Source organism: Aplosporella prunicola, assembly GCF_010093885.1.
Source record: "Aplosporella prunicola CBS 121167 unplaced genomic scaffold K452scaffold_11, whole genome shotgun sequence".
NCBI classification, from domain to species: Eukaryota; Fungi; Ascomycota; class Dothideomycetes; order Botryosphaeriales; family Aplosporellaceae; genus Aplosporella; species Aplosporella prunicola.
Window position 1 is genome coordinate 134,711 of NW_022983539.1, and position 16,893 is coordinate 151,603.

General features: G+C 54.9%; 8 protein-coding genes across 8 annotated transcripts; 4 read left to right on the forward strand and 4 right to left on the reverse strand.

Moving 5' to 3' along the window:
- Positions 1-825: 825 nt before the first annotated feature.
- Positions 826-1,498, forward strand: K452DRAFT_308028 (uncharacterized protein; the record flags this gene model as incomplete). Its single annotated transcript, XM_033543125.1, has 3 exons — positions 826-1,011; positions 1,235-1,367; positions 1,419-1,498. 3 exons carry the CDS (start codon positions 826-828, stop codon positions 1,496-1,498), a joined length of 399 nt encoding a protein of 132 aa, XP_033398048.1.
- Positions 1,499-1,803: 305 nt separating this feature from the next.
- On the forward strand, positions 1,804-2,393 carry K452DRAFT_286763 (uncharacterized protein). Its single transcript, XM_033540359.1, has one exon. The coding sequence runs from the start codon at positions 1,809-1,811 to the stop codon at positions 2,088-2,090; it is 282 nt and encodes a 93-aa protein (XP_033398049.1). The 5' UTR covers positions 1,804-1,808; the 3' UTR covers positions 2,091-2,393.
- A 274-nt stretch (positions 2,394-2,667) lies between these two features.
- K452DRAFT_308029 (uncharacterized protein) lies at positions 2,668-4,394 on the reverse strand (the record flags this gene model as incomplete). The annotated part of the gene is made up of 2 exons (XM_033543126.1): positions 2,668-3,983; positions 4,037-4,394. The coding sequence occupies 2 exons, from the start codon at positions 4,392-4,394 to the stop codon at positions 2,668-2,670; spliced, it is 1,674 nt and encodes a 557-aa protein (XP_033398050.1).
- Positions 4,395-5,092: 698 nt separating this feature from the next.
- On the forward strand, positions 5,093-5,695 carry K452DRAFT_308030 (uncharacterized protein; the record flags this gene model as incomplete). The annotated part of the gene is made up of 1 exon (XM_033543127.1): positions 5,093-5,695. One exon carries the CDS (start codon positions 5,093-5,095, stop codon positions 5,693-5,695), a length of 603 nt encoding a protein of 200 aa, XP_033398051.1.
- A 93-nt stretch (positions 5,696-5,788) lies between these two features.
- On the reverse strand, positions 5,789-6,577 carry K452DRAFT_17230 (uncharacterized protein). Its single transcript, XM_033535812.1, has one exon. The coding sequence runs from the start codon at positions 6,438-6,440 to the stop codon at positions 5,883-5,885; it is 558 nt and encodes a 185-aa protein (XP_033398052.1). The 5' UTR covers positions 6,441-6,577; the 3' UTR covers positions 5,789-5,882.
- A 715-nt stretch (positions 6,578-7,292) lies between these two features.
- Positions 7,293-9,578, reverse strand: K452DRAFT_227012 (uncharacterized protein; the record flags this gene model as incomplete). Its single annotated transcript, XM_033536876.1, has 10 exons — positions 7,293-7,343; positions 7,513-7,629; positions 7,850-7,992; positions 8,068-8,128; positions 8,246-8,385; positions 8,461-8,597; positions 8,652-8,984; positions 9,063-9,175; positions 9,261-9,427; positions 9,485-9,578. The coding sequence occupies 10 exons, from the start codon at positions 9,576-9,578 to the stop codon at positions 7,293-7,295; spliced, it is 1,356 nt and encodes a 451-aa protein (XP_033398053.1).
- Positions 9,579-9,915: 337 nt separating this feature from the next.
- On the reverse strand, positions 9,916-11,203 carry K452DRAFT_318004 (uncharacterized protein). Its single transcript, XM_033544117.1, has 2 exons — positions 10,698-11,203; positions 9,916-10,648 (listed from the first exon to the last, which is right to left on the reverse strand). Exons 1-2 carry the CDS (start codon positions 11,126-11,128, stop codon positions 10,246-10,248), a joined length of 834 nt encoding a protein of 277 aa, XP_033398054.1. The 5' UTR covers positions 11,129-11,203; the 3' UTR covers positions 9,916-10,245.
- A 125-nt stretch (positions 11,204-11,328) lies between these two features.
- K452DRAFT_286772 (uncharacterized protein) lies at positions 11,329-12,403 on the forward strand. The gene is made up of 2 exons (XM_033540360.1): positions 11,329-11,716; positions 11,775-12,403. Exons 1-2 carry the CDS (start codon positions 11,641-11,643, stop codon positions 12,056-12,058), a joined length of 360 nt encoding a protein of 119 aa, XP_033398055.1. The 5' UTR covers positions 11,329-11,640; the 3' UTR covers positions 12,059-12,403.
- Positions 12,404-16,893: the final 4,490 nt, after the last annotated feature.

Consider the following 16,893-nt stretch of genomic DNA (forward strand, 5'->3'; position numbering starts at 1 on the left):
TGATGTATCTTGCCTTACCTTACCTTACCTTACTGTAGCCGTAGCCGGGCAGCGGAGCGAACGGAGAAGAAGAAGCTAGGCTAGTTAATCCGTACGCTACGCTGGCACGGCAACGGGCAGCAACAGAGACGCGGGGATAAGCCCGGGCAAAAGCCAACCTATCACCATCCATCCACGGAGACTGTATGTACGTGGTATGTACGGTGCAGCCTTGCGGCGCAAACAACAAACAATCCGCAACCCGCCAGCGCAGCCAGTGCAAGACCTAGAACGGCAACAAGAGCCCAGAAAAATCCAATACCACCCACCAATAGCACCGCTGTGACGGGACAAGGGCGAGTGCGTTCGTCCCGCTGCTCGTTTGCTCGCTCGCTCGGCCGCGGCCTAATGCGGCCTGGCGGCGGGCGTCTCCCGTGGGCCGTCTCCCGTCTGCCTTGCCTATCTGCCTGTCTGCCGAGCAGCCCGACGACGAACGAGCGAGTGAGCGGGCGGACAGCTGGCGCTTGCTTGCTGTTTGTTTGTTTGTCTGTTGCGTGCGTGCGTGCTGGCAGGCGCTTGCTGTACATACATACGTACGTACGTATGTATGTATGTATGTATGTATGTATGTATGTATGTATGTATGTATGTATGTATGTATGTATGCATGTATGTATGTACACAGACGACTCAAATTACAGCTCTGCGTGCAATAATCGAAGCGGAGCCAGGCGGGGTACGAGCAGAAAGGCTGGCGGCTGGCGGAGCAGCTCCTCGTGGCACGTCTTCACCCGCTGTGCCGCCAGCCAGCCCGCCAGCCAGCCGCCGTGCCATCTTGCGGGAAGGATGGACGGGACGGACTCTTCAGCTGCCGCTGCCACTGCCGCGCTGGCGCGTTGGCTGGCTACCTATGGCTACCTACCTAGCAGTACCTTAGGTAGGTGCGTCGACGACATCATCATCACCGGCATCGTTACCGGCATCGACAACGACGACGACGACGACGACGACGACACCACCGCCATTATGTACGTAGGTACGCACAGCACAGCACGCACAGCAGCGCTCTCTCAGCCCCGCCAGAGCATAGGTACTGCCGTTGGTAGGTAGGTACCAGCCATGTCGTGATAGCACCCTACCTACCCTACCCAGCCCGCGGGGGCCGGGGCCGAGAAACGCAGCAGCTCGCCAACCCCCAACACAACCCCCAACACAACCCGCCCCGCCCCCTCCGCAATGCAATACGCATAGGTAGCTAGCTATTCTAGACACAAACCCTACTCCAATCCCAACCATAACCCCTACCATAACCGAGTTCGGATCCAGCCCCTCCATACCCAACTCCCGCCCCGCCCCGATCCGTCCGGATATCCCATCTGTTCCAGAATGTAAGTGTAAGTGTAGGTGTGAGTATGAATGTATGCAACCAACCAACCCAGCCCTGTACAACCCAAATGAGCAACTACCGACGACGGCAAATTCTTCACGCTCACGCATCGCGTCGTGTCGTGCGACCTAGCTCACTGAAATGAATGAAAGAAAGTCCGACGGCGGACGGGCAGGCTTTCCCTACTACCTGCCTACCTACACCTATATCGCGGACCTGAGCTGTTTATACTGAGGCTGAGGCTCAATTCCGTGAATGAATGCATGAATGCATGCATGCATGGATGGATAGATGGCGAGGGGTAGTAGTACTGCAAAAAAGCACATACATCCACACAACAGCAGCAGTACACAATACAGTAGCAGCAGCAATAGACCAATAGACAGATAAACATCATTCTTAACTTTTCTCTACCTATCCAACTGACTGCGCTTCGCCAAGCATGCACACACACGCCGCGCGCGCTCAAGAGCTCGCTCGAACGAGACCGATGATGATGATGGGTATAGCCGCCAAAAAGCACAATGACAACAACAACAATGAAAAAGGTAAAAGGGAAGCAGAGGCAGACGAAGCAGAAGAAGCAGAAGAAGCAGAAGAAGCAGAAGAAGCAGACGAAGAGACAGAGAGAGAGACAGACAGAGAGAGAGAGAGAGAGAGAGAGAGAGAGAGAGAGAGAGAGAGAGAGAAACCCCCCAACGAGGGAACTTTTAAAAGCCCGTAAATGACGAAGTCGAAGACTAAGCAAGCCTACTTTTCCCGCCCACCCCCACCAGCCAGTAAAGTACGTACGTAGTTAAAAGATCCAGTCAAGTCAAGTCTAGTCATGGAAAGATGCTCTTCCACCCCACCCCAGCCAGCCACCCAGGCACCCACCGACCAACCACCCGCCATCGGTCGGCGTACAAAAAACCTATGCACGCTGAAAGCGGCGCACAGAGACTAAACAACAAAAAACACAACAATGTAGGTGGGTAGTTAAACCCCCACCCTCCCGCTCCGCTCTAGAGTAGGTAGCTCGCCGCCACTAACAAAAAAATGAAATTCGTCGTCTCTTAGGGAACGTTACAGCTCGCGTCCGGGGCGCGTTCGGAGCCGATAAGTAGAAAAAACAATAACAATATAAAACTATAAATAATAGTAATGTTCGTCGTATGCGTCGTACCTCGTCATGGTGTGTAAAGTTACAGTCCGAAAATGGTGAGGTTCATGGAGAAGTTGCCCAAGACGGCAGGTCGTTAGTTGCCTCTGCGGCTTTTAAATTTTCTTTTTTTTTCTTTCTCTCTCTTCCTTGGCTTTGCTTATTGCGAAGCTCGTCCGATGACGGCGCCCGGCAGCTTGAGGTCGCCAATGAACTTCAGCAGCGCCGCCTTCTTCGACGGGCGCGTGTGAGGTATGCGCGCCGCGATCTGGACCATGGGACCCACTATGTCTTCGTCACCGAGCTTGGGAAACTTTCCCGCGCCCTGCGCGTCGTTTAGCGACGGCATTTTCATGAGTGGCGCCGGCTCGTTCGGAGTCGGGCAGTCGGCGCGGTCGAGGCCTAGCTCGGCTGCACGTGCGGCCGCGGCGTCGTGGTTGCGTTTCCACTCGGCGTCGATCTCGGCCCATTTCTCTTCCGTTAGCTGGTACGTCTTGGACGTGACGCCAAAGTGCTCGCCGGTGCGTACTTGATGCTTGGTGAAGTTGCAACGTGCTTGTTCCCAATTTGCAAATAGTTCGCGGCAAGCATCTGCGTCGCAGACCTCCGGCATGTACGGCTCCGGGTAAATTGTAAAGTTGGCGTGGCCAAGTTTGATCGACCACTCGTCATGCTCGTCGGCAATCATCATTGGTGGGATGTCCGCCACTGGTACCAGCTGGCCGGGTCGCCCATGTCGGAACGACGCGATCGATGCCTTCGTGGACAACGGAGGAGTCTGCACATGCGGTGGCTGGGGCGTTCCCAGAGGGCTGTTCATTGCCGAGAAGGCACTCGAGTCGGCGGCAATACTAGGCGACTGCAGGGGAGACTGCAGGGGCGTTTCCTTGGGCGATCGCTTCTCAACCATCATAGGCGGGAGCAGGGGTGTCGAAGCGAGGGCGTTGCGATCAATCGGATCCTCCGCCAGAACCGGCGAAACCATGTCAATTGGCGGCGGCAGAAGGATCAACTCGTCCTCTTCCTCTTCGTACTCTTCATGCACCACGGAATCCCTGGGGCTTCCAGCAAGCTCCGTTTCGCTGGTGCTAAAACTGGTGAAGGAGGGTATCGCCGAGCCGGTCATGGAAGAAGACCGGCTGGAGGCATAACCGGACGGAGTGGAGGCGTAGCCGGAGGGAGTGGAGGTGGAGGTGCGCGTGTTTTCGCGGGAGAGCATGGACCCCGCCCGGCTGCGGTTCTTCCACCGTCGCGTGAGCGAAGGGAAGCGCTCGCCGAAGCGCGACGCGATGCTGTTGACCGGAGACTCGACGCCGGATCTTCTGCGTTTCGACGTACGACGAGGCATCTCGAACTCGTCTGCGGAATAGCTGTCGGAGAGGTCGTAGTGGTAGGCCAGAGAGCCGCTGTCCGGGGGAGGAGAGACGGTAGAATCCGAGTTGCTGCTTCCTTGGTGCGCGCAAAACTCCGTGTCACCTGGGGCGGCGTCAGTAAGGCAATGCTATAGGCGATGGGCAAGCGGCACATACATAGACAAGGTGTGGGGACTTCGCTGTTGAACATGGGAAAGTCGTCCACATCAATGAGTTCGTCCATGACATACTCGTCCGCCTCCTCGAGCTGGGGGAGCTTTCCGGAGGCCATGCTATCCAGGTGTTCGTAGGAGGAGGGGGGCGTCGACGAGAGCGAAAGAGAAGACGTGGAGCTGGATTGCCTCTTGTGGCCGCGGGTGGAGAAGACGGCGCTCAACGGGGTGGAGGGCGTGGAAGGCTCGGAGGTTATGGAGTGGGCGGAGGAATCGGGGTAGGATCGGTCGTCGCTGCCTTCGCTGAGGGAGCGCCTGGCAGCGACCATTTTTGGAAGCACGAGGGGCCGCATATCGCGCATGGTAGTGGTGGTGTTGGTGTTGTCGGAGTCGTCGTTGTGTTGCTGCATACGGTCTACCGAGCACCCATGACCATTTATAAAAAGCCGGGCTGCATTCAGATACCGGGGGCCTGCTGTATACACGTCCTCGTTGGGAAGCGGTGGCGGAACGCGAGGGTTTGGGAGGGTGCCACGAAGGAAATGCGTCCACGTAGGTGCTGGGGGAGCGCTGGGCTGACAGATAAACTATCGCCGCGAAACTCTGGGGGGAGGCAAAGTCAGTGCCTGGTCATGGTCCAGACGCAGAGCGCACGTGAGACAGCGAAAGTCATGCGTTGCACTCACCCTTTGCAGGCCGTTGCGCAGCGAAAGGGGTTGGTCGCGTGTTTTGGGATGGTGGGGAGTGAGGCGGGGGCCTAGGGGAAGGAGGCACGGAGGTGGTGGGATGGCGGAGAGGCGAAGGATGGAAGCGAGCGAGCGACGAGACTGGGGTGGTGGAGTTATTTGTGAGAGGAGGAGGACGATGGATGCAGGGAAGTGGAAGGTAAAAAAAATAAAAATAAAAAAGAGGGCCGGCAGCAAGACGAGGACAACAACAACAGAGTGTGTACTGTGAGTCTCTCTGTCTGTCTGCGGTGCGGGTCCCCCAACATGACCGCGGGCCGTCCGCCTGCACATGCGCCGGCACCCACCACCATCCAGCCAGGCCGCCTTGCCCAATGCCCACCCCTCTCTCTCTGCAGCCCCATTCACTCACCATGACCATGACCATGACCATGACCACAAAAAGCAGCATAGCGCCTGCAGAGATTTACATGCGAAGAGTGTGGCGTGTGTGTGTCCCCCAGTTGCCCAGTTGTCTGGGGCACCCCGCCTCGTCATACCCGAGTGGCCGCGACCTTTTGCCTCAAGCTTTTTTTTCTCGAATGGGCCCTCGATCGGGCTCCGTTTTACGTCAGGCCGTTGGCGAGCACAAGAGGGCCCTTCGTTTCTTGATCCTGCGCCCGCGGCGCTGGGTCGGCGGCGGTTTCGCATTGAAAATCACACCGTTGGCCCGGCTCGGGGATGTGCCTGCCGAGCCCGCCATTGGCCGTGTCGCGCCCTCTTCCCGCAAACCCGGTCAGGTACACCGAGATAGAAAGCTGCTCCAAAAAGCTCAAAGCTGCATTGCAGACGCTCTCACCGAAACTCTCGCCCCCGTCCCCGTCCGCCGCGTGCGCGCGCCTGCGCCAAACGAGTCCCCTGGCGCCGTTGCAGCCAAGAGCCTGGAGCAACGCCCGCCTTTTCTTAGCGTCCGGACCGCGCGTCACCACCCCAAGTAACCATCACCAAGCTTCTACCTCCGTGCCTCCGTTCCCGTCGCCGTTGTCATCGTCGTCGTCAAGTCTCTGATCGCCCAGATAGCCGACGTGCCGCGGCGCAACAACAACGTGGTAACCTAACTCCTCCCAAGACCCTCCCCCAAGCCCCCGTGCCTCCATCAACCGCCGCCGCCAAAAAAACGCCCTCTCACGACAAACGGCCGCTCTCGCCAACGAATGACGCTCCTGCGTCGCGCGTGGCGCGACGCAGGGAAAGCCCCGCCGCCATGCCACCAACGCCGCCGACGACTGCGCTGCGTGGCCGACGGAGTGGGCGTGCTGCTGGACTCCGCCCGTGGCGTGCACGCCACTGGGTGGCCGCCAGTTCCGCTCTCTCGCTCGCGAGGCGAAGAAAAGAGGGAAGGGTTCGCAAAACCCCGTCAGCAGCCCAGTGCTGCCGCCTTCTAGCGCCCGCGCCGCTAGAAGCTTGGCTCGCCGCGTGCGCTGCTGCCGCGAGACAAAATATTGAGGCCTTCCAGTTCCGCTGCCGGTCTGCCTGGCCCTGGTGCCCCCAGTTGGGCGTGCTGAGGGCGATCTCTGCCGCGCGCGGTCGTGCGGCCCAACCGCCTGCCTGCCTGATGACCCCCCCTACATACAGACACAAGTTCACGCGGCTCGCGCTCGTAGCAGAGGCAGGCGGCGCCTCTCGTAAATCTGATACGCTCCCGCTATCTGGCGTGCATGCGTCTTTCTTGCCTGATATCATACCGTAACTCTGTGCGCACAGGATATCCTGGTCTCCTGCCGCCGCGACGGGCTGTGCTACTGGCGCTGGCCATTTTGCTTCTGGTGTCTCGGGATTTCCACCCGCTGGCTTGCCTGCGTGCTTGCGGGTTGTCTTTCCTCTGGGCGAACGACGAGGAAAGAGCAAGATAGAGCCGTCAAACGCTCGTATCCGAAAGCGAGGTGTCCAAGCGAACCAAACAACGCCGCACCCAAGACTCAAATGAGCCGCGCTGTTTGCATCAACACACGGCGACCATGACGACAATACCTAGCGATTCGGAACCAATGCCTGTATTTACGCGCAACATCTCCGCATCGGAGACGCACTTCGCCCACCAGCCGGACTTGCTAAACGCTATTGCCAACCGCGCGTACATGCGAACTACAGCCCAATTCGCAACCCACTCTTCCAAATATCCACTTCCCCGGCAATTATCAGCATCATTAGTATTGGACTAGTGCCCGCCGTCGCGGCTTAGACTCCGTGAGCCGCTTCCCCAGCGGCGACCTAGCTGCGACCCGCAATTCCCCGTGCTGCGCTGCCCACTGCGTCGCACTTCCGCATGTCCGGACTCGCGCGTAGGACACCTTTGCTTCGTAATTCGATGTGATGCTTTTCGTTGGCGTGCCTAAGTAGTGTAGTGTCGGCTATAAGCCGTCCACCCCCGGTCTAGAATGTCTCCGTAAAACGCCGTAGCTCCAACGGCTTGTACTCCGTGCCTCTAGCCTACATGCTGTGAATCACGCCGAGTCCAACCACGCCCGGCGTCGCCTCAAGTCTGGGGAAGGATGGGGAAGGATGGGGAGAGAAAAGAAAAAGGGCCGCGAACGTTCAAACCCAGAATTTGGTCCAGATGGCGCGTTCCTGCTCTGATCCTTCGAACTGCACAAAAGCAAAAGCCGGGGTCAGCAGATGATCGCCAGAGCGCAACCTGACAATTGAGAAGAAACAACGGTAATCCGTCTGAACGCGGGTCTGGCCTGACTGGACAAGGCGGGTGGCAGTCTCGAACATCATAAAAACACAGAATAAAAAGGAAAGCTAGGCGTACCGTAAAGTCTACTTTCGTGATGTCTTGGAAGCCTTCCTTGAGGCTGGGCTCACGGAATCGCGATGTGAACGACGTAAAGGCAATCTTCGGAAGCATGATCCGGGACTCGGGATTCATCTGCAAAAGCAAGAGCATACACGGTCAGCTTCTCAATTTCTCTCGACCGGTAAGCAGCGTGCCTTTTTATTTTTTTATTTTTTATTTTTTATTTTTTATTTTTTTATTTTTTTTATTTTTCTCATCCAGGCAACACCCAACCACCACCGAGTGGAGACCCTGGCAACGAAAGGTAACACGCTCCGCACGGCAGGAGGCGAGGAGGGGGCGGGGGGCTTACCTCGCCGCTGAGAGCGCGGACGGCGTCATTGTGCTCGCAGACTTTTGGCGAGGCTGTGAACAGCACGCAGCGGATGGGCACGTCGTGCTTCTTGGCCAGCTTGATCCAGTGCGCGCGGGTCTCGGGATCGGCATTGGTGTTGTCTGTTTCGAGTATTAGCACTCGCGCTCGTCGAGTACGGCATTTGCACGCCATTTTGGACCATGTCAGTTACATACCTACGACTATAGAGTCTCCCTCTGCAAGGCTATCAGTGGCAGCCTTCAGACACCTGTCACGCTGGCGAACGTGTCAGTTGTGCTTGAGGGCGCAGCACTTTGCAGGCGGAGTGGTCGCACAGCACGTGCAAGGTGCAAGTCATGTGCGGAGGAGGCTTGGGAACACTGCAGCACTTACCGTCTTCAGTGTGTCCTGGTTGATGCGCTCGTAGCCAAGGGGCTTCAGGTGACGCCAGTAAAATGTCGACTTGCCGGCACCCGGGCTGCCGCAAAAGAGTACAATGTCCACGGGATTCTTCTTGGTGAACACCAGCGGAACTAGACACGCATATATGAGACACGCGTCGCCTACAGCTGCCTCGCAGCGCCGTTGACATGGAAAAGAAAACATACCTGCGTTGGTTGCGGCTCCTGCAACTTCCTTCATGTACCTGGCCGGGTCGAAGTCCCTGATGAACGGCGATGCTTCTTCTTCGAGGAAGTACTCCTCTGGTGTCATGTACTTGATACCGACGTTGGCAGCGAAGTCCCTTGTACATCGTCAGGGGTTCGTTCTGCAAACCTGGTCTTTGGAGAGTACAAACCTATCCGAGCACGAGAAATCCTTAGGGGCGCCGCTGCTGGCGCTTGCTGGCCGTCCTCCTGCGTCCCCGACGAAGAAGGATCGTTCCATGTTCACAGCCCCAGGCGCGCTGAGAGAGTGGTCCTCGAGCAGCTGGCGCCACATGCCCGTGCGTGGTTTGCGGTATTCATCCTTGGCCGTGGCTGCATATATGGCCACGGGAAGATCGAGCTGCGTCAAAACCGTCGTCACTTTTGCTTTGAAGTCCGCTAGTCGTTTCAACTCGGTCTTTAGTGATTTGCTGTTGGTTTTGAGGCTTATGCCCGCCTGGTTGCTGACAATGGCGATAAGATAGCTGCGTTTTGCATTAGCATCGTGATACAAAGAGAGGGGTAGGTGAGAGTCATCAGCTGATTAGAGGCAGCCTGCATACCCGTCTTGATGGAGCTTGTGAAGGCTGGTGGCAACACTGGCATGCCACCACTTCCAGTCCGAAGCGTCGCGCGCAAACCTTTTGCCTGATGCGGATGTAATGAGGGTCGAGTCCTATGCAATGCACGCCCAAGGATCAATGAAAACCCTCCCAACGGCTGGGAATGACATGGCTGAAACACGCCGTAATCCAACATACGAAGTCAAAAATAGCTATCTTGCGGGGCTGCGCGTCGGGCTCCGCGACATGCGAGGGATCTTGATAGCGTCCGATTAACAGGCTCTCCTTTATGACCGTCCAAGAGACGCTCTCCGACGTCTTTGGCTTTTGTGATGCTGGGGTAAAGAAGTTTGCCACTGCCTTGTCTGGATATGTCAGTACAGATCACGCCATGATATTGCTTGTGCCAGAAGTGAGCTCACTGGTGGTAGAGGACGGTTGATTTCGCTTTACTGGCGGTGGTGAGACGGAGCGCTCTGACGAGCGTGATCTCTTTCGTGAAGGTACGTCTCCCATTTTCGTAGATGGAGGTGATGTGGAGTAGCTGTGAGGTGTTTGTGGATTTTGCTGCGATGGATGCGACGAATGTGAAGTTGTAGCAAACAACGCGCGCGCGCTTTCGCGGTAGCACGTGCTTTGCTGCCTAATTAAAAGGCTAACAAAGGCTGATGGCAGTGCGTTCATCAAGTGAAAGTACTCGACTAGATGCGGAGGATGTTATTTAATATGTTGTTCGGGTTGAGTGAGATTCAGCTGAGGATGAAGTGCAATTCTGCCGCATCCGCCGTCATCGTGTACCATTTGACGATACACGCAACTCTAACTCATTCACCTGTGCACTAGCGCAACTGTCCCTTCCGTGGGCATGTTTCATTTATATGGCTAATTATTATGGTAGAGCAATTCCCGCTTGCTTACCGTCGCACAATTCTTGTGGTTTAAGTGCTATCGAATCCTTGGAGTTGATGCTCTGAGAGCGAAACGTTACGCTTCGCACCGGGTTTGCATGTTTGGATCTCATGGTGCTCCCCGCTCCAGATCGATGTCGAAACGAGTCTCATGCCGACTTCGGCCACCACTTCATATAGCGGACCAACACAGCCTTCATATCACGCTGTTCACGACCCACCAGAGCATGTTGATCCCCTGACAGATGTCGACTTCGCCATGTGTTGCGTTCCTCTCACGGTGGCACCGCCTGCGATTGTGCCTGTGCTTGCTCTCTTGCCGCTCTCTCGGCCGCAATTTCCTCTTCTTCAGTCATGGGCTTGACTCGGGTGTCCATGGCCAGCCTGTCTGCAGCGTCGAGTTCCACGACACCTTTCATGAGGTTTTTGAACGCCATTATTTCAGCATTGCCTTTCTCGAGCGTCTCCGGCTTGTATCCATCCTGTAATGTGACGGTCACTTGGAGCACGTAACCGCCGCTTTTGTCCAAAGGCTCAAGGTTGTTGAATGGCGGAAGCTTCTCCAAAGGATGGTCTATGGACGGATCGGGGTTGGGGAAACGCAATATGCGGTGCAATAGAATGACTGCATTCTTGTGGACTAACTGGTAGCCTTCGTCGACGTATTCGGAGACATACCTGAGCTTGGTTAGCTGCGCGCAACGACTACACAATGATACACCTGTACCTGTATAGACTGGCTTTCATGAAAGCGTGTGCGTTCCCCGACGAGATGTCAGTAGTCTGCGTCCACCGCAGGTTCGCGGGTCTCTTGCCCGGTTCTGGCACGTCCTGGAACAGCGTCGCCCAGCCCTTCTGGTCTCCATTCCTGGGCGCGTCGGGGCCGTTTTCAAAGTCGGCCTCGTGGACGTCTCTGACAATCTGCCAGTAGTATTGGTCCTTGGTGAGGGGGTTCTGGGCTTGCTGGCGCTGGTTGGTGGGCAGGTTCTGGCTGGCACCCTGGGCGTACTGGCGGCGCATCGGGGCGCGCTGGGGTTTGTAGACTACATGGCGCTGGATGGAGCGCTGAGGTTGCATGCCAGCGATACCGGCGAGGATGTTGAGCAGCTGCTCATGGCGCGATGGGGGCACCTGACCGAAGAGCAGAAGCTCATGCATGGTGTGGAAAAGATGAGCAATTCGGGAAGCGTTTCGCGTGCAACTCCGCACTTGGGTGTGGGGTGGGTGGCCCGGCCGCGAGATTAGGTGATGCGAATGACGCCAAAAAATCAGAGAGCCGCTGCCGGAGATTCCTGACTTTGGCTGCTTTGCTCTGAGAACGGCGGCACCTTGGCAGCGCCCACTCTCACGCCACTATCATCTTCTTGCGCCGACAATCGCTGGTGAGGTCAGACCCTTGGTTCCAAGCCATCCCACTCCACTGGCCCGCCACGGTTAAATATCCAATTCCCTCTCTCGACCCGCGCCTACCTCGACTACTTTCTCTCTCTCCCATCTCCCACCTCTGATCCGAGCGTCACCCAAACCTGCACCACCATCCTCCCACAGCCCCACCAGCTTCGCCCGTAAATACTCCGCCGGAACCCTCGAAACTCCCGAGCCCGCAGCTTATTACCTGCTGCATCCTCCCGTCCGCAACACCCACTACCACCACACATTTCACCGCAAAAATGTTCCGCGCCTCCCGCCGTCTCCTCCAGCACAAGCCCATGATTCGCTTCCTCGGCAGGCGAAGCACTCCCACTGGTACGTAGCCTCGCACAGCCCCGCCCTCTCTCTGAAGCCGACTAACCCGCCTCTGCAGGCATCGATCACACGCCGCACGCCCACCCTGCCTCCCCCACCAACAGCCTCCCCGACTCCTTCGCCAGCTACCGCCAGAAGGCCCAGCAGCATGGCCCGCTGACCAAGCGTCACTACTCGGGCGGAAACATCGGCGGCCAGCCCGGCGCCGCGCTCGGACCCATTGAGCCCGCCAAGGGCGAGTTCTTTGACCGCAGCGAGCTGCCCGACCGCTTCGCGCGTCTGCCCTGGAGCGAGTCGGAGATTGAGGCTATCGAGTCCGGCGGCGCCAGCCTCGTCGCTTGATTGCCTGCGCCGCCGCCGCGGGGAGAGGATGCAGATATCGAATCTTGAGCAAGGAACGACTCACTGATGCCAAACGGTCACGAATTCGCTGAGCGGTCACGGATACGAGCGGAAACGCCGTGTCCCGATGATCTGGAGTCTGGCACTGTTCTCATGTGGAATTGAGACGAAAAGCTATTGCTATTATGGCGAGGAGGGAAAGGATCAAAAGGGCCGCAATGGGCTGAAGCCACCTTATACCCGACCGACTTGGCATCAACGAATAGGGCTGTTGGGGTGCATACGAGATTGCTTTAGGGAGTTAAGAGCAGTATCATCCAAAAATCAAATAAAGCTGATACCCAATTATTCCTCTGATAAGGCCACGTGGAGATGAATTTGACACCTCACCATCACAGATCAGCTTCGATCAACTCCGAGCTTCAACAAAGGGTAAGAGCGTCTGCGGACTGGCGAGACGCTGATAGCTGTGCTGTAGCCAGCCGGAACCCATCGGACACCCCTTCCACAAGATGACAGCTTGTGTTGCAAACTCAGCGAATGACTCCAACAGGCCCCACCGGATACCCCACGATGACTGTACCGAACGCTGCTCCTCGAATACGTCCAACCACTGGCGACTGTCCTTGATGTCCGAACCGTGTTACCAACATTCCCCCACGCCATCACGACATCTCACCCTTGTTTACACCCCGATCGGCAAGCTATCGGCGACTTTGGCAAACATTGTTCTAAGGGTTGGATAAGCGTCGATACGGATGTTCGGCAGAGGAAAACGACGAGCTCTTCATCATCCCTTGAACTTCCGCTCCGATCCGGCGTTCGATAGGCTGCGTTCCCTAGACACGCAATGTTGCCTTTACAAAGAGAATCTACGCGCACTATACTCCTTTCTTCCGCTGTTTTTTCTGCGCTCATCACACTTTCAACTCCTCTGATACGTGCCGCTCTTGACAGGCGCGCTGTAGTCACTGCCCTTGATGGTAGGAACACTATCGAAGCCCGGTAAACCCAGCTTACCCCGTTGCCGGAGACGCACTCTACAACATTACAACTGGCAGCAGAAGCGTCCTTCTCACTCCACGACAGCAGCAACCAAGCAAGTAAACAAGCAATCTACCAACACAGATCTGACACACGATAGCTGACTAACGCATAGCCGTGCGGCAAAAATTAAATATTCGTTGAGACGAACCCACCCATGTCGTTCACACAAGGCCGCCTTCTACGCCGCTTGTAGCTAGCCAGCTGATCCTCCATGGCGCTAACGGGGGCGCTATGCTTGGTGTGCGCACTGGCCTGGGCCCTGGGCTGCTAGTGCGCATGTCCTGCGTGGGAGTGGAAGTAGGTCATGGAGTTCCAAGCCTGGATATCTTTTCCTGTGCTTTGGTACTGCTGTCAAGAATATGAACGGTTTCTATAAACGCATTCGTATCCTTCTACTACCCTAAATCTTTAGGCGGCTGAGCATTTTACAAAACGTACAGTTTAGCCCATATCTAATCCTCCAATCTCATTCTTAGGCAGCAGTATACTACACACCGCACCAACGTCTTTTCTAGCACTATCACCCTAGTTACAATAACCTCGGACCCACACAACCGTTCCACAGGCACTTAGCAACAATCTTCCACAGTAGCGTCCACCCCTTCCTATGCCGTTATCGATCCCAACATGCTAGCGTTGGTGCAGCATTTTACCCAGATGGCGTGCAGAGGGGTTGGTGGGGAGGGATGTTTCTTTGATGTTGTGTTGAGGGTGTTGAGGTATAAATTGGGTTTGGCTGAGTGATGATGTGGTGCTGGGTTTTCGCTGCCCCGTAGAGGGGAGGAGGTGATGGTGGGTCTTTGCGGAGAGGGATACAACTTCTTTAATGTGGGTTTAGTGAATGTGGTGGTGGTGGTGTATTTGATTGTGCTGTTGATTGACTGAACCAGTGGATATCACGAACGGAGTGAGAAAATATATATATACTTGCAGCTTCTACCGCACAATACTATCGATGTATTTGTAGCCACTACCATCTGCACCTGCACCCGCATTACACCCGCACCGCCCCTCCACCCCTCCTCTCCAGCACCACCTCTGCCGTCACCACCACCATCACCACTACCAGACTCCTCCAATCCCCTCCGATACGCCGTCGGCCCCAGCAGTAGGCCGGAGATCCCAGCAGAGAGCAGTGCCCGCCAGGGAAGACCCCATCTGCGCGAGCGGAAAAGGGGCACCCCTAGCCAGCATCCGGAGAGCGTGGCGCATGGCAGATAGAAGAAAGAAATAATGAAATGGGAAGACAAGGGGATCCTGAAACAGAAGGCTCGAAGCCTACGAGGAAAGGAGCGGCGATAGAGAAGGTGAAGGTGATGGTGATGGAGAGGACATAGAGATAGAGTAGGAAGGAGAGGAAGAAAAGCCCCCGACGAGCACTATGATGCTTAGCGACGAGTACAAACTCCTACCCAACGGAGCCGAAGAAGAAGAAGATGAAGATGAAGATGATGATGAAGAAGACAAATGTTCTGAAGCACGCCGAGGCAGCTGAGGATAAGAAAGAGATCACCATCGGCGTTGGTAATATGACTGATGATAGCAGCAATATCGATATAACATCTGGTGAGGTGGTTGCTTTTAGTTATTGTGTTTATATAAAGATGACGTAGTGAAGATTCTGCGAAATGCGTTACCGATTACCTGGGTAGTTATTGTACAAAAGACTCATTTAACTTTTCTTTTATGTATTCCTGTTACAACTCTTAGAGCTTACTTAAAGCTTAAGATTTAACTTAACTTAGGCTCTAAGTTTCAGTTTAAGTTGATTAAGTTGTATCGATCTTGATCAGGGTGTCGTTTTACTTTTATTATAACTTCCCTTGTTTTTAAAGTATTTGCTGTTTGGTAAATGTTTCTCGTTGTTCCTTTCTGTTCGCTGCCAGTCCTGTTTGTGGTATTAACCTATCCTCTGGTCGAAATTGGTGAATATAAAGGTGTTGTGGAATTGTGTCTTGGCTGTAGATAGAGTTTAATCTGTTTCCATATTGTTGAATCGTTAACGTAGTGGGAAGTACTAAAAGTCCTTATTGTCGGCGGGTTGGGAGGTGTAATTCTGAATTCTAGGTAAATGCATATTTGCGTATGGTATACGTTGCGATGTGTTTTATCCGGGAGTGCTTTGTACATCGGTACTTTGGTGTACTTAGACTGGTTCTGAAGTATTATGGCTTCCAAGTCTAGGATGCAACTCTCTGTGATTAGACTAGCTGGAACAATATCGAATTGTCACGCTTTTAGACCTTTGGAGAGTATGTTCGAGATGGAAGGCTAGTGCTACGTTGCTAAATTGTCTTTTCTCTCTTCTTCTCGATAGATTCTATGTTAAGTAGATAAAGATCTCTTCGGTTGCGTTTCTTCTACCCGATATTAATGCATAAGTCTGGATTATATGCGGGCTAGGATTGGCATAATATTGTCTTTATAGTTAGATACGTTTAGAGCTGATCCTATTTGTGGCCGGTAATTTGTTAGTATGTATATGGGAACAGAACGAAGCCGGGCGAATGAATGGAACTAACTAAAGAAAACTAAGATAAGAATGACTTACTGGACTTTTAAGTTGAAGGGAACATTGCTGGCGTAACGCATGAAGAAAAACATACATCCCTATTTGTGAGCTGAAGTTGCTCTTCCCTGGAGATCATCTTCAGCTTAAACTCACGGATCAAGAGTTAAATTTAGCCTGTTACCGGTGACATGCACCAAGACCGATCTACCGGGCCGTATCTTGCATGCAGGAACGCTTGTCTGGCCATGTAGTAGCAAGTAGGAACTTGGAACCAATATAAAACGGATCCAAGTATAGTCTTTCACTGAACAAACTACGCTGTTTGAAGCATTGTTGTGGCGTGCGAAAAAGACCAAATCAAAAGATGAAGTCTCCAGTGTATTCGTTACCTGAAATGGTAAGAAGGAGGCAATGATGCAGCAGTCATTGCCGTCAAGGCAGTCTGCAAGCTACCGCGGTACACCGAGGCTGTTCTTCGCGTTGAGACGGTAACTCACGGATCGCGACGGTTCCTGCTGACGTTGGCGTGCATCCTTCCGGTTCTGCCTTTCTGTGAAAGGATTTGGCAGTTGAAAGTCAACTTGTCGGCGTGGCAGTGCAGGTGTACTCATATTCAACGTAGTAAAAGAAGTTGATTTTGTTTAATCCAGCTGGAGCCATGTTCAAGGGATGATGGAGTGTCGACTCTGAAGTTTTGGATGGCCTGTAGATCGCCCGGCATTTGGGCATGTTCCGGCAGCCGCGTGGGGTCGCGGGGACAACGCGCGGAGAGTGCCAGGGTACGAAGGTCATCTCCGCAAGCTGACAATTGTCTCGAGGGGATCGGCTGTAACCCAAGCACCGGAAGTCGAGCGTCAGGCGACCCAGGCGCCCGCAAATCTTGAGGGATTACTGTGTCTTGGGCATCGAAGCGGCCGCGCAAACATCCGAGCACTCCTCCCACCCTCGTAGTTACTGCCAATCAAGGCAAAGGCGAAACATGCGCTTCGGGGGGGTATGACGATGGCCGGAGGCTGCACGGACAGGGCCAACTACTCGTACTCGACGAAGGAGGAGTGACGGCGTCAGTTACGGTCGGCTGGCGGGCCTTGGCTGAGCCGGTTGCCGGCTAAATGCGAATGGCTTGCGGCTCTGGCGCAGACGGGATGGTTTGACGGATTGTGGCGGCGGCGCTTCGCCTTACAGGGCTCGCGATGATCTCTCAAAAGCTGCATATTCTGCCTAAAGATGGCCAGAAGTGCAACACCACAGAGTTGTTGATGAACTCGATGGAGCG

Coding starts and splice junctions, on each gene's coding strand:
- K452DRAFT_286763 (XM_033540359.1), top strand. CDS start 1,809: ATGCACACACACGCCGCGCGCGCTCAAGAGCTCGCTCGAACGAGACCG.
- K452DRAFT_17230 (XM_033535812.1), bottom strand. CDS start 6,440: ATGATATCAGGCAAGAAAGACGCATGCACGCCAGATAGCGGGAGCGTA.
- K452DRAFT_318004 (XM_033544117.1), bottom strand. CDS start 11,128: ATGCATGAGCTTCTGCTCTTCGGTCAGGTGCCCCCATCGCGCCATGAG. Junction 10,649..10,697: donor ATGAAAGCCAGTCTATACAG/GTACAGGTGTAT, acceptor AACCAAGCTCAG/GTATGTCTCCGAATACGTCG.
- K452DRAFT_286772 (XM_033540360.1), top strand. CDS start 11,641: ATGTTCCGCGCCTCCCGCCGTCTCCTCCAGCACAAGCCCATGATTCGC. Junction 11,717..11,774: donor CAGGCGAAGCACTCCCACTG/GTACGTAGCCTC, acceptor CCGCCTCTGCAG/GCATCGATCACACGCCGCAC.